The 13,942-nt window shown below is 39.5% G+C and overlaps 1 protein-coding gene across 12 annotated transcripts in view; it reads left to right on the top strand.

The window, feature by feature from the left end:
* The window catches only part of PPP2R2B (protein phosphatase 2 regulatory subunit Bbeta), a 492,508-nt gene that overhangs the window by 465,938 nt on the left and 12,628 nt on the right, over nt 1-13,942 (top strand). For all 12 annotated transcript variants that reach the window (XM_030826999.1, XM_003266591.3, XM_003266586.3 and 9 more), the window contains one exon: nt 11,140-11,309. In XM_030826999.1, the coding sequence (XP_030682859.1) occupies nt 11,140-11,309 (170 nt within the window). The remainder of the gene's footprint in view (nt 1-11,139; nt 11,310-13,942) is intronic.

Below are 13,942 nucleotides of genomic sequence, written 5' to 3' on the forward strand. Positions count from 1 at the left end.
GGTATATCTCTTGCTCACTCTTGTAACCCTAGCACCTATCATAGTGCTTTATATACACTGGGTACTCAATACCTGTTGTTTGAATGGTGTGTGACACTAGAACTTGTTGACATCTTTTTATGGGTACAGAGGTGTATATAGTTATGAGGTACATGAGATATTTTGATTCACACATGCAATGAGTAATAATCACATTGGGGTAAACGGTATATTCATCACCTCAAGCATGTATTCTTTATGTTACAAACAATCTGGTTATACTCGTTTATTTTTAAATGTGCAATTAAATTAATATTGACTATAATCACCCTGTTGTGCTATCACATACTAGTTCTTATTCATCCTTTCTTTTTTTTTGTACCTATTAACCATTAACCCACTTCCCCCTGCCCCACAAGCTCTGGTAACCATCCTTCTACTCTCTATCTCCATGAACTCAATTGTTTTGATTTTTAGCTCCCATAAATAAGTGAGAACATGCGAAGTTTGCCTTTCTGTGCCTGGCTCATTTCACTTAACATAAAGACCTGCAGTTCCATCCATGTTGTTGCAAATGACAGGATCTCATTCTTTTTTATGGCTGAATAGTACTTCATTGTATATAAGTACCACATTTTCTTTATCCATTCCTCAGTTGATGGACACTTAGGTTGCTTCCAAATCTTGGCTATTGTGAACAGTGCTGCAACAAACATGGGAGTGCAAATACTTCCTAAGTATACTGATTTTCTTTGTTTGGGGTATATACCTAAGGAGTGGGATTGCTGGATCATATAGTAGCTCAATTTTTAGTTTTTTGAGGAATCTCCAAACTGTTATTCATAGTGGTTGTTCGAATTTTCATTCCCACCAACAATAAACAAGTGTTCCCTTTTCTCTACATCCTCGTCAGCATTATTGCCTTTTAGATGAAAGCCATTTTAACTAGGGTCAGATGATATCTAATTGTAGTTTTGATTTGCAGTTCTCTAATGATCAATGATGTTGAACTCTTTTTTGTATGCCTATCTGCCATGTGTATGTCTTCTTTTGATAAATATCTATTCATATCACTTGCTCATTTTTTTAAATGGATTAGATTTTTTTTCCTATAGAATTGTTTGAGCTCCTTCTATATTCTGGTGATTAATCCCTTGTCAGATGGGTAGTTTGCAAATATTTTCCCTCATCCTATGGGTTTTCATTTTGTTGACTGTTTCCTTTGCTGTGCAGAAATGTTTTAACTTGATCCCATTTGTTCATTACTGCTTTGGTTGCTTGTGCTTTTGGGGTAACCCTCAAGAAATATTTGCCCAGTCCAATGTCCTGGAGACTTTCCTCAATGTTTTCTTGTAGTAGTTTCATGCTTTAAGGTCTTAGATTTAAGTCTTCAATCCATTTTTATTTGACTTTTGTATATGTTGAGCGATAGGGATCTAGTTTCATTCTTTTGCATATGGCTATCCAGTTTTTCTAGCACCAATAGTTGAAGAGACTCTCTTTTCCCCCAGTGTATGTTCTTGGAACCTTTGTTGAAAATGAGTTCACTGTAGATATACAGATTTGTTTCTAGGTTCTTGTGTTCCATTGATCTATATGTCTATTTTTATGACAGCACCATGCTGTTTTGGTTACTGTAACTCTGTAGTATAATTTGAAGTCAGGTAATGTGATTCCTCCAGTTTTGTTTTTTGCTTAAGATAGCCTTGGCTATTCTGGGTCTTTTGTGGTTTCATATAAATTTTAGGATTGTTTTTTCTATTTCTGTGAAGAAAGTCATTGGTATTTTGATAGGGATTCCATTAAATCTGTAGACTGCTTTGGGTGGCATGGACATTTTAACAGTATTGATTCTTCCAATTCATGGACATGGAATATCTTTCCATCCGTTTCTTTCATCAATGTTTTTTAATTTTCATTGTAGAGACCTTTTACTTCTCTGGGTAATTCCTGGGTTTTTAATTTATAGCTGTTGTAAATGGGTTTAATTTCTTGAGATTATTTGCTGTTGAGATCATTTTTGTATCTTGATTTTGTATCCTGCAGTTTTACTGCATTCGTTTTCAGTTCTAATAGTTTTTTGGTGGCATATTTAAGTTTTTTCAAATACAAGATTATATCATTGGCAAACAAGGATAATTTTACTTCTTCTTTTCCAATTTGGATGCCTTTTCTTTCTTTCTTTGTCTGATTGCTCTATCTAGGACCTTCAGTACTATGTTGAGCAACAGTGGCGACAGTGGGCATCTTTGTCGTGTTCCAGATCTTAAAGGAAAGGCTTTCAGTTTTTTCCCCATTCAGCATGATACTAGTGGTGGCTCTGTCATATATGACTTTTATTATTTTAAGGTACGTTTCTTCTATATCCAGTTTTTTGAGGGTTTTTCTCCTTCATTCTGTTGATATGACATATCACATTGATTGATTTTCATATGGTGAACTGTCTTGCATCTCTGGGATAAATTCCACTTGGTCATGATGAATGATCTTTTTAATGTATTGTTGAATTCAGTTTGCTAGTATTTTGTTGGGGATTTTTGTATATATTCATCAGGGATATTGGCTTATAGTTCTCTTGATATGTCTTCGTCCGGTTTTGGTATCAGGGTAATACTGGCCTCATAGAAGGAGTTTGGAAGTATTCCCTCCTCTATTTTTTGTAACAGTTGGAGTAGAATTGACATTAGTTCTTCTTTAAATGTTTGTTATGGGCTTGGGGACTTCTGACAGTGTACCAGGCACTGTGCTACATGTCTTGTTTGTTTTTGTTTTTGAGACAGAGTCTCACTCTGTGGCCCAGGCTGGAGTGCAGTGGCACGATCTTGGCTCACTGCAAACTCCACCTCCTGGGTTCAAGCGATTCTTCTCCCAGGTAGCTGGGACTACAGGCACGTGCCACTACGCCCAGCTAATTTTTGTATTTTTAATAGAGATGGGGTTTCACCATATTGGCCAGGTTGGTCTTGAGCTCCTGACTTCGTGATCGGCCTGCCTCGGCCTCCCAAAGCGCTGGGATTACAGGTGTAAGCTACCGTGCCTGTCCTGTGCTACGTGTCTTATTTGCTTTTATCTCTTTTGATTTTTATAACCATGCAAATAAGATATTGATTGATGTCTACATTTTAAAGATAAGCTGCATCTTAACAAGATAAGGAAAATTGACAAAGACAATCCAACCTGGAGATGATGAAGCCCAGGTTCTAGCCCCAATATGTCCAACTCCTAAGTCCATTCTCATGTACCATCCTGAGAAATGTAGTTTAGGAAAGCAATTTGCAGTTTAAGCAGAAATCTCGTCTTCCAGCCCTTCTACATGATCTCATGGTGCTACCAGTCCTAGGGGCCCATTGTCCCACAAAAATGCATTGATCACCCCAGGCATTTATTCATGCTGATTCCCCTGTCTAGATAGGATTCCCCCTCAAACACCATTATCAGGGCTCAGCAAACTATGGCATACAGCCAAGTCTGACTCACAACTTTTCTTTTTTACAACTCTAGCAAAGAATAATATTTTTACATTTTCAAATCGTTGAAGAAATCAAAAAGGAATAGTGTTTTTTGACACATACAAATTATACAAAATTGAAATTTCAATGTCCATATGCAAAGCCTTCGTGTGGGGTACATGCTCATCTGTTTACATATTGTCTCTGCTGCTTTCACACTACAAAGGCAGAGTTAAACAGTTGTAATGGAGACCAAATGGCCCTCAAAGCCTAAAATATGTACTAACCTCTTATCTATCCAGTGCTTATTGATCGTTTAAGGCTCAGCTTCTTATTAAATCTTTCTTGGTCACACCAGCCCATTTGCTCCTCACTTCTCCCCACTGTGAATTTTTGGTCTGTTTTTCCTGTCTGGGAAAAAAAAGGTTTTGATTCATTATTTCTTAACTTTGAATGAATGATTAGTTGTTACAAGACATGTTGTAAAAGAAGTATAGTAGATGCAGAATTATTTTGAAAAGTTATGTAAAACTTAGGGACCAATATAATTTCTTCTAGATTAACTTCTCATTCTTCATCACGCTATGCATTGTATGCCTTGTCTTGTTAAAGTGTCACTGTCAAACAATTGTTGAATTAATGGAGGGCTGTATGAAAAGCAAACTGCAAGGGTTAAGCAACTTGGTTTCATTGTTTCCCAATTCAGAATCCTTCATCTGAGTCTTAATACGATCTAAATTTGTAGTCTCCAATCCGTGTCTGGAGACTATGTCATTAGGCCCCTGGTAGCACAGTAGCCACTAATTAAATCTTAAATCTCTTCTCTCACTGTCCTCAGCTGGATAAAGGCCAGCATTGTCAGTCCGAGGGAGTTCTTACCCTCTGTGGGAAAATTGTTGGCCATTTCTCTCACTGGGCAAAATTATTGGATGTGTCTTCTGTATAGTAAAAATTACTGGCTGCATCTCAATCGGCGAGGCTTTTCTCTCCAGGGGCAAAACTGTTGCCTGCATGTCTCTGAAGGAAAATTGCCATCTGCCTCACTCTGTAGGAAAATTGCCAGTTGTGTCCCCATTATGGAGAAATTGTCAACCATGTCTCCAAACGGAAAAACGTGCCAGCCGCGCTTCCCTGTAGAAGAAATGTCAGCAGAAGTGAGCAATTTAAAGCCCTGCGCATGATTCCGAGGCTGTTCCTTTTTCATCGAGAGCGGACCCTCATGTCCCCCTGGCTTGTTTCCTGTACACTCCCTCTCATCTGCCCGCATCATCACAGCCAGGGTGGGGGTGACATTGAAATAAGACAGACTTGGACCAAGGAGGGTGTATTTCAAGGGATAGTTCAGAAACAAGCTAGTATGTGTCTGTGTCACAGCCCAGAAAGAAGACCCAGAAATCGGTATCACAACTGGTTCTTAAGATCTGCCTCAAACGGAAAAACACTTTAGGCTTTTGGACTCCTTGCACACCAAGCTTGCCTTAGGCAATGCCTACTTCTGCATTACTGCTGCCTTCCCTATTGTTTTGGGTACAGACACTTTGCTAAGTGATTCACAAGCAAGATCTCATCTATCCTCACAACCATCCTAGAATATAGGTACTACTATTATCTCCATTAAATGAAGCTTGGAAGGAGTCAGGCTGCTTGTTCAAAGCTCCATCATTTATAAGCAGCAAAGCTGGAGTTTCAACCCAGGCCACTGAGTCTGGAACCACCTATACTGTTAGTCAACACACCATCTAAGACAGAGTGAACAGGCCTTCAAGATCAGCTGTTTGTTAGTGGCCTTGGGCCCCTCCTAACCCCTCTACATGGGCATGAGTTCCTGTGAAATTAATGAAGGTCCAGTGTAAGATCAAGAGAAAGGAGCCACATCCAGGAACAGCCTGCACCTATGGTTACCTAATCTCTCTCTTCTCCTATCCCCAGAGTCCACAACCAGCTTGCTGAATGCCTCCTTTCTGCCCTTGCTCCAGTTGTAATGAATGCTGTTTCACTTTAGGTTTCTCTAAAGTTGGCAGTCTTCTTCTTAATTCTTTCTCTTATTTTTGAATTCTTGAATTACTGAATTCAAGATTTTCCCCAGATTCTGGAAACTTATTTATTTACCCAGTCATCTGAGCCCTCTCCCACAAGATACTTACAGCTCCATGGAGATGTATTCATATCTGTACATGTTATAACAGAAAACACATCTGCACAAGGCACATAAGATAGCCTATGGAATTTTAAAGGCAGTATTCAGTTGCTTTTGACCATAGCAATCTAACCCAAAGTGTATTCTGAGGAAGCCTGTACTAGAGAAACACTGAGCTGCAAATGATTTGCCAAATAAAAATAAAATGGAGTGGGGAGAAAGGTGTGATCAAATAATACTCTGAAGTAGGATTAAAGCAGTGATTCTCAACCAGGGGCAGTCATGCCCCCTGGGGAACATTTGGCAATATCTAGAGACATTTTTGTAGCCACATGTGGACGGATGGAGTCAGCAGGGCAGATCTAGTGAGTACAGGCCAGATATGTTGCTGAACATTCTGTAATGCCCCAACAATAGGGTGATTGCGTTGTCAACTCCCAAAATTGTCAAGGTTTCCCAAGCTTATTTGACTTTGGAATCTGGAATGCCTGACATATCACAAGTTGAACATTTTGCTGAAGTCACTTTGGAAAGGCTACCTAGAGTAGTGGGGATTAGGAAAGGGAAATTGAAAAGCCAGTGGAATTTCATAGATTTTAGAATCTAAGAGCTGGGAGGGACCTGGTAGGCAACCATAACTCCTTCGTATTACAGAGAAGGAAACAGGCCCAGAGAATTGACAGTTGCTGAAAGCCACGCAGATGAAAGAGAGTAGGACAGAGGTTAAGAACATAAGCTGGAAGTATACTGAGTTCAAATTCTGGCTCTGTTCCTACTAGCTGTGAGTTGTGCCTGAGTTGACTGATTAGACTAATTTGTGGAAAAGAGAAAGTACTAATACCTATGAATAGTGAGTGAGTTAATACATGTAGAGCACACAGCACAAGAGCTCAATAGATGATAGGTATTATGAAAAGCCAGCCTGGACTTGCGCCCAGCCTGGATTCCAGCCCAGCATCCCTGAGTCTGATGTTCTTTCCAATGTACCTGGATGGGCACAGGAAGAGGTGAGGAGCAGCAGAGGCACAAAAGTGGGAATATACAAGGTATATCTAGAATGTGAGGAATCCTGGTTTGACTTGTTTGAACAGGGAAACAATATTGACAAAGCAAGGCAAGGCCTAGTTGTGGAGGTGGTGTGACAGATGGGCAGAGTCAAGAGCCCATCTCTGCTGCTGCCTAGCTGCATGATCCTGGGTGACTTACTGAACCTTTCCTCCTGGTCTGTCTCCTTATCTACAAATGAGAAGAGTGACAGTACCTTCCTTAGAAGTTTGAGCATTAAATGCAATAATGTATGCAAAGCTTGAGGACCAAGGAGTGGTAGCAAATCTCATTTTACTACTGGGGTCTCCAAGGCATACGCTCCTGTTGGTGAACCTGACAGCCCAGTCCTAGCCTCTGGGGGTATGTCAGGATTCTCACCAAGACTGCTTCCTCACAAAGGGAGCAAAGCTCTTCTTGTCTCCCCCTTAGTTCTCTTCCTCTCTCCTCTCAATATCTCTATTTTCTGGTAGCTAATTGGAAACCATGCAGGTCAGCAGATTCTCTACTGTCATGCCAAACCAAGGGTCTCCAGGAGAAATGCTAGTGTTGATTTGTCTCAAGTTCTATCACTCAGGCACCAGATACCGTTGTACTACATGTTCAACAAATTTTGCACATCTCTGATATTGCAGGGGGCACGAGAAGTAAATTTTATGGAATACACACTGGTGTTCCATTTACCTTCCACTAGCCAGTTCCATAGCACCATGATTTCCCTCTGATAACACAGTAAAATCTCACTTATTCACAACTGTAACTACATTTGTGTGATTGCTAAACATCTGTCCCCTCCTCTATCCTGTGAGCTCACTAGGAGTAGTGATGGATCTATCTTGTTCATTATTGTGTCTTTAGCATTTGGTACAGGGCCTGGCACATATCCAAATACTTTTTATTTGTGGACTCTAGCTAATATACTGTATTGTGCATGTGTGTGTGCCTGTGCATACAAGACACTTAACTTATAAATGAATGCACAGCAAGGTCTTGTACATGGCATCATGATTAAGAACAAAGATTTTGAAGTCAGATAGACATGAGTTCAAAATGCAGCTCTATCTCAGTGTGTCCCTGGACTGGTTATAAAACCTCTCTGTGCCTTAGTTATCCACATATATAAAATGAGGAATCATAATTCCTACTTCATAGGCTGTTTTAACAACTAAGTAAAGCACAGGGCCTGTAGTATTATAAGCTTCCCATCAACAGTAATTATTAATACTATTAAATGCTATTACCCAAGGAACGAAAATAATTCCTGGAGTTGCTATTAAAACTTGAATATACTAGATATGTCATGAACTACAAAGTGCTATGCCGGTATGTTATCTGTGCCTTGCCCTCTGTGTGCTACCTAAAGCCGGCACTCCACAAATAAATAGTGGTAGGTTGATTGAAGAATTGTCATCTTTCATTTCACATCCATCTTGTGAAGGTATCATTGTGAGGCTTTACAGTGTTGCTACACTGGCTTCCAAATACGCCAAGTATTTGGGAAACAGATTCCTATGTATAACATTGAAATGCACCATAAATACATACAATTTTGTTGTCGATTTAAACATTTTTAAATAGATTTGAGTTTAAAGAAAAGAAAATGTAAACATTCTTTGTGTCTTTTAAATAGTCTGCAGGTTCTGTACTCCTTGGTCCCAAATTCTCAAGAGTCTTGATGAATGAGATATGACTGGCCAGCACAGAAGCAGTGCATGCTGAAAATGAAAATAGTGATGACATGCATTGAGAACCTACTGTGTACCAAGCTTACAGGCCAAGCAATGTGGCTCCTCATTTTGCAGCTGGGGAAACTAAAGCTGGAGTAGTAAATAAAATGATCACAGCTAGTAACTGACAGAGGCAGGAATTGATGACTCCAGAGCACAATTTGCTAAGCCCATCCACTTTACTGCCTCTGGGCCAGGTGTTTTACTTGGAATTTCCAAGCCTCCAATACTACTGAGATGGCTGTTAGTTGAAACTAATGTGAAGATTTTCTTCCTATCTAGTTCTCATCTATGAAGATACCAATTAGAATCCAGGGGCCTTCACTAATACTCAGCTGAAGCCCAAAAGATGAGGGCAGAGACTAAGACATTGGGTCAGAGGCTGTAATGAGCCATGTTTTTCTGTTTCAATGATTTTTTCTAAATTTTTGCAATTTCAATTCTGATTGATCGGGGTTATTGTTGCTATTCTCTTCAATGCTTCTGTGAAAATTAACATTTTGGCTTAGTTCACGGTTTAATTCAGCAACTTATTATATACTTGGGTTCTTTATATAGAATTCATTACTGACTATGTGAGTGCATTGAGCAGGCAGGAAAGAAGTAGTCTTGGAGGATAACTTAACTCAGCAACCTGTAGGCCAGTGTTTGGTTCAGCCTAAAATTGTGATATAAACCCTTATTAGGTTTAGCCATACACAATTGCTATCTTTGTAGGTCAAAAATAATTGAATGTCAGCAAATGCATATGTTTCAACGGAATACTATACATGCTAAGCACCCAGAAGGCAAAGAATCTGTTAATTTATCTGGCTTTGGCTCCAGTGAAGCAACAAATATTCATTGAACATTTGTAAGTAAGACTCTGAATACGAAGATAAGACCAAAATCCTGTTCTCAGGAAGCTTATGTCCTAGTTGAAGAGATAAAACAAACTCATGAATTGTTAATAATAATAATGTGAAAAATGATAGTTCCATTGTAAGAGAATACCTGAGCAAATACTAAATAAATGGCCAGACCAAGCATGATAGGGCTTCAGAGAAAAGAAAAGATCATTTGGGGTGAAATAATATGTAGTAGATGAGGTATATGCATCAAAGAGTATTTGGATCAATGAAGAAAGAATCAGGCAATGAATAGAAGTGGGGAAACATCAAGATATACTCTATACATCCAACTTAAAATCGAGGTAGAAAGAATTAGAGGCAGTTTATGATGGGCTCCAATAACATATTGAGAAGCCATGCCTTTTTCCTGTAAGTGGAAATCAGCTGAAGCTATTGAGAGAGATAATAAGAGCCTGGATATGAGTGCAAATAGACAATCCACACAAAAAAGACACTATAGGTTCAGTATACACTATTTGCCTAATGGTTACACTAGAAGCCCAGACCTCATCACTATGCAATATATCCATGTAACAAAACCACACTTAAGTTTATACAAATTTAGAAATTTTGTTAATTTTAAAAAGACATCATATAGCTACAGTTTACATATAAGGAGACCTAAGGCACAGAGAAGTATCTTGCCTAAGGTCACACAACAAGTAAATGACAGGCTTAGACCCAAGGCAGTCCAGTAAGAAAGCGCCACTTTTTTTTATTTCTTCCTTTTTTGAAGACAGGATCTCGATCTGTTGCCCAGGCTGGGGTGCAGTGGCCCAACAGTAGCTCACTGCACCTTCCTTGGCTCAAGCGACCCTTCTTGCCTCATCCACCCAAGTAGCTGGGACCACAGGCAAGCCCTACCATGCCTGGCTAATTTTTTATAGCAATGGGATCTTCCTATGTTATCCAGGCTGGTCTCGAAATCTTGGGTTTAAGTGATCTTCCCGCCTAGGCCTCCCAAAGTGCTGAATACAGGCATGAGCCACCACACCTGGCCAAAGTTCCACTATGAAACACTGTGAGCCAACAAGAGAAATGAAAACATATCACCAGTCAAAAATTTCTACATGAATAATCATAGCAGTGCTATTCCTAGCAGCTAAAAAGTGGAAACAACTCAAATGCTCATAAAATGGATAAACAAAATGTGGTATATTCATACAATGGAATACTATTAAAATGGATAAACAAAATGTGGTATATTCATACAATGGAATACTATTCAGCCATAGGAAGAATGAAGACCTGATACATGCTACGACATGGATGAACCTTGAAAATTTTATGCCAAGTAAAAGGAGCCAGTCCCAAATGACCATATATTCTATGATTCCATTTATGTGAAATTTCCACAATGAGAATCAGAAAGTAGATGGTGTTTACCTGGTACTATAGGAGCAGGGAATGGAAAGTAACTGCCAATGGATATGGAGTTTTGGGGGGGAGGTAAAGAACATATTCTAAATTTAGATTATAGCAATGATTTTTTGATTATACTAAAAACTACTGAACTCTACACTTTACATTTTGTGGTATGCGAATTGTATCTCACTAAAGCTGTAAAAAAAATTTTTTTAACTGTCTTAAGATGACTCCAGGTTTTGTGCAGTGACACCCAGATACCAAGGGAAACAGAAACAGAGTTAGATACATGGATCTGTCAGTGCCAGATCTATGAATGGGACAGGTCCCATGCCAGTCCTTCCATGAGATTTAAAATCCAGAAACTAATGACAGCTTTTTCTGCTACCAGAGAGATAACAGTTCTCTATTAGCAACTTACATTCTGCAGACACCAGCCCTACTTAAGGAAGACTCTCAGTTACACTGTTAGCTTCGTAGCCAATCCAAACATGTTAGTCAGTTGATAAGGATTGCTAAATTTGTCTTGTTTTGCTTTTGTTCTGCAGTTTTTGAAGAGCCGGAAGATCCAAGCAACAGATCATTTTTCTCTGAAATTATCTCTTCGATTTCGGATGTGAAGTTCAGCCACAGTGGGAGGTATATCATGACCAGGGACTATTTGACCGTTAAAGTCTGGGATCTCAACATGGAAAACCGCCCCATCGAGACTTACCAGGTATAGAACCCCAGGCACCCATAGGTATATTGAACATTCCCTTCATGAGCTTTCAAGTCAGCCCCTGCTTCCAAAGGTTTACAATGCAGAAAAATGTAAGGCAATGCATGGTGATACATTCAGTAAAATGGTACAGGCTATAAGTGCCACAGGATTTAAGATAAAGGTGCATGTGGAGAGGCTAGAATTCAATTTAATTGATATGGACAGAGCACTTCATGGATACTATAGGGGTATCCATGGTGGATACTATAGGGGTAAACAAATGGTCCTGCTCTCATGCAGCTTACCATCTGGTGGAAAAGTCAGATGATGAACAACGAATTGAGTGTGCAACTCTTCCAGAGATGCTCCAGCCAGGTGAGAAAGGTTTTCCCAAAGAAGTGACCCTTAAACTGAGTCTTAACTGCCATGAACCAGTCAGGAAATGTATGCTCACAAAATAGTGTGTTCACGTGGATGCAGGAAGGGGAACATCATACACCGGGGCCTGTCAGAGGGTGGGGGGCTCAGGGAGGGATAGCATTAGGAGAAATACGTAATGTAGATGACGGGATGATGGGTGCAGCAAACCACCATGGCACGTGTATACCTATGTAACAAACCTGCATGTTCTGCACATGTATCTCAGAACTTAAAGTGTAATAATTAAAAACACAGTGTGTTCAAAGGCCTGGTGTCAAGAGAAATGAGGTGTGTTCAGGGTGCTTACACCTTGAATATGAATCACAAAGGCAGAAGGATGAGCCTGGAGATAGAGGCAAGGGGCTGATCACTAGGCCCTGGTAATATACAGTAGGATACAGTAGGCCATTTTGCCTGTGGACTGGGTACAATGGAGGACCATTAAAGTTTTACACCAGGAAATAACACTGTGAGTTTTACTTTTTACTGTGTGTTTCACTTTACAGTTTGCCAAACAGATAATTTAGATAAGAGGAGATGATGACAATTTGGTCTGGTAATGGTAGCGTGCAGATGGAAGGATGGATAGGATGAAGAGTCAGTGAGGTTTGCTTACTGATCAGATGTGCAGGGAGAGGAATCAAGAAGACTCTGTGGAAGTTTTGGACTTAAGTGTTGGACAGATGGTGTAAATGCAAGGAAACAAAGGAAAAGACATTGTATAGGGTGGTTTTGTTGAAAGAGGAAGACCAGACTTTGAAGTAGAGAGGACTTAAAGAAGCAAAATCCAGGTCCAGGCAAGAGTATAATGAAAGCAAAGATCAAGTGCTGGAGATAAACTAACCCTATTTTAAGCTATTTGGGGTTAGATAAAAAGAAGTGGGGGGATTCTAGACAGAAGGATTTGACTTACATTTTTTCCTTGAGATACAATGTACATAATAATCAGCCTTTCAAAGTGCACAATTCAATGATCTTAGTTTACTCACAAACCACCATTATCTAATTCCAGATCATTTTCATCATTGACATTTTTAAATGAATATTCTGGTTGTGCTGGGGAGGAGAAACTGTGGGAGGGACATTGGAAGAGACAGGAGAATAGTTATAACATTCTGGCAAGGGGCAATAGTAGCTTAGATGAGTGTATTAGCATGAAGGTAGCCAGATTCTTGATATATCTCCAAGGTAAAAGCAATAAGGTTGGAGGACAAATTTGATGTGGGATATAACAGGAAAAGAAAGAAGCACCAAGGATTACTCCAAAATTTTTGTTCTGAACAATTAGAAAAGTAGAGTTGCCAATTTATTGAGATGAGAAAATCAAAAGTTTGGTTTTGGCTCTGTTAAGCCAATTAAACATCCAAACAGACACAGCAAGTAGACAGCTCAATGTGAGTCTGGATATATTTAGCTTCAAGATATAAATCTGACACTCGCAAGTATGTAGAGGGTATTTAAAGCCATAGGACTGGATGAGATCTTCTAGGCAATTAGTATAATTAAAGAAGAGGTCAGAAAATATGACCTAGTTGAGAATAGGAAGAGGATTTGGCAAGAGAGATTTGGGGAAACTAGCCAGTGAGATGAGAGGAGTGACTGGGAAGCCAAGTGGAGAAAATGTCTTAAGGAAAAAGAAGTCATCGACTGCCAAATGCTTTGCTGAATCAAGTACAGAAGACTACGAACTTGAATTTAGTAAGTGGAGATTATCAGTAACCTGAATGACAGAGGAACAGTAGTATAGCAGTGTGAATAAATGTCCAATTGGAGTGAGTTCAAGAAACTGAAGATGGGAACATAATGAGGACAGACAACTGTTTCAACAAGTTTACTCTGAAGGAGAACAGAGAAATGGAAGAGTAGCTGAAATGGGATTCTGGCTGAAGGAAGTTATTACAGCATGTTTTCTGCTGATAGGAATAAGCCACTAGAGAGAGAGACCACTGAAAGAGCAAAGCCCTTGAGGGAAGCCGGAGGGGAAGGAGTCCATTGCAGAATTGGCTGTAGATGGTAAGATGCATAGGTAATTCATCTATCAAAGGAAGGAGAGCAGTTTTCTTATATAGATGAAGTCGGTTTGTGAATTTTGTGATGGGAACATGTAGGTGTTTTCTTTAGTAAAATAAGTAGTAAGGTCATTAACTGAATGGGAGGGAAGAAAAGGGGTAACGTAGACCAATAACAGGCTCTGAAATTGTGGCAATACTCAATAGCTTACCAACCAA

The sequence above is a fragment of the Nomascus leucogenys genome, chromosome 2, assembly GCF_006542625.1.
Source record: "Nomascus leucogenys isolate Asia chromosome 2, Asia_NLE_v1, whole genome shotgun sequence".
Classification (NCBI taxonomy): domain Eukaryota; kingdom Metazoa; phylum Chordata; class Mammalia; order Primates; family Hylobatidae; genus Nomascus; species Nomascus leucogenys.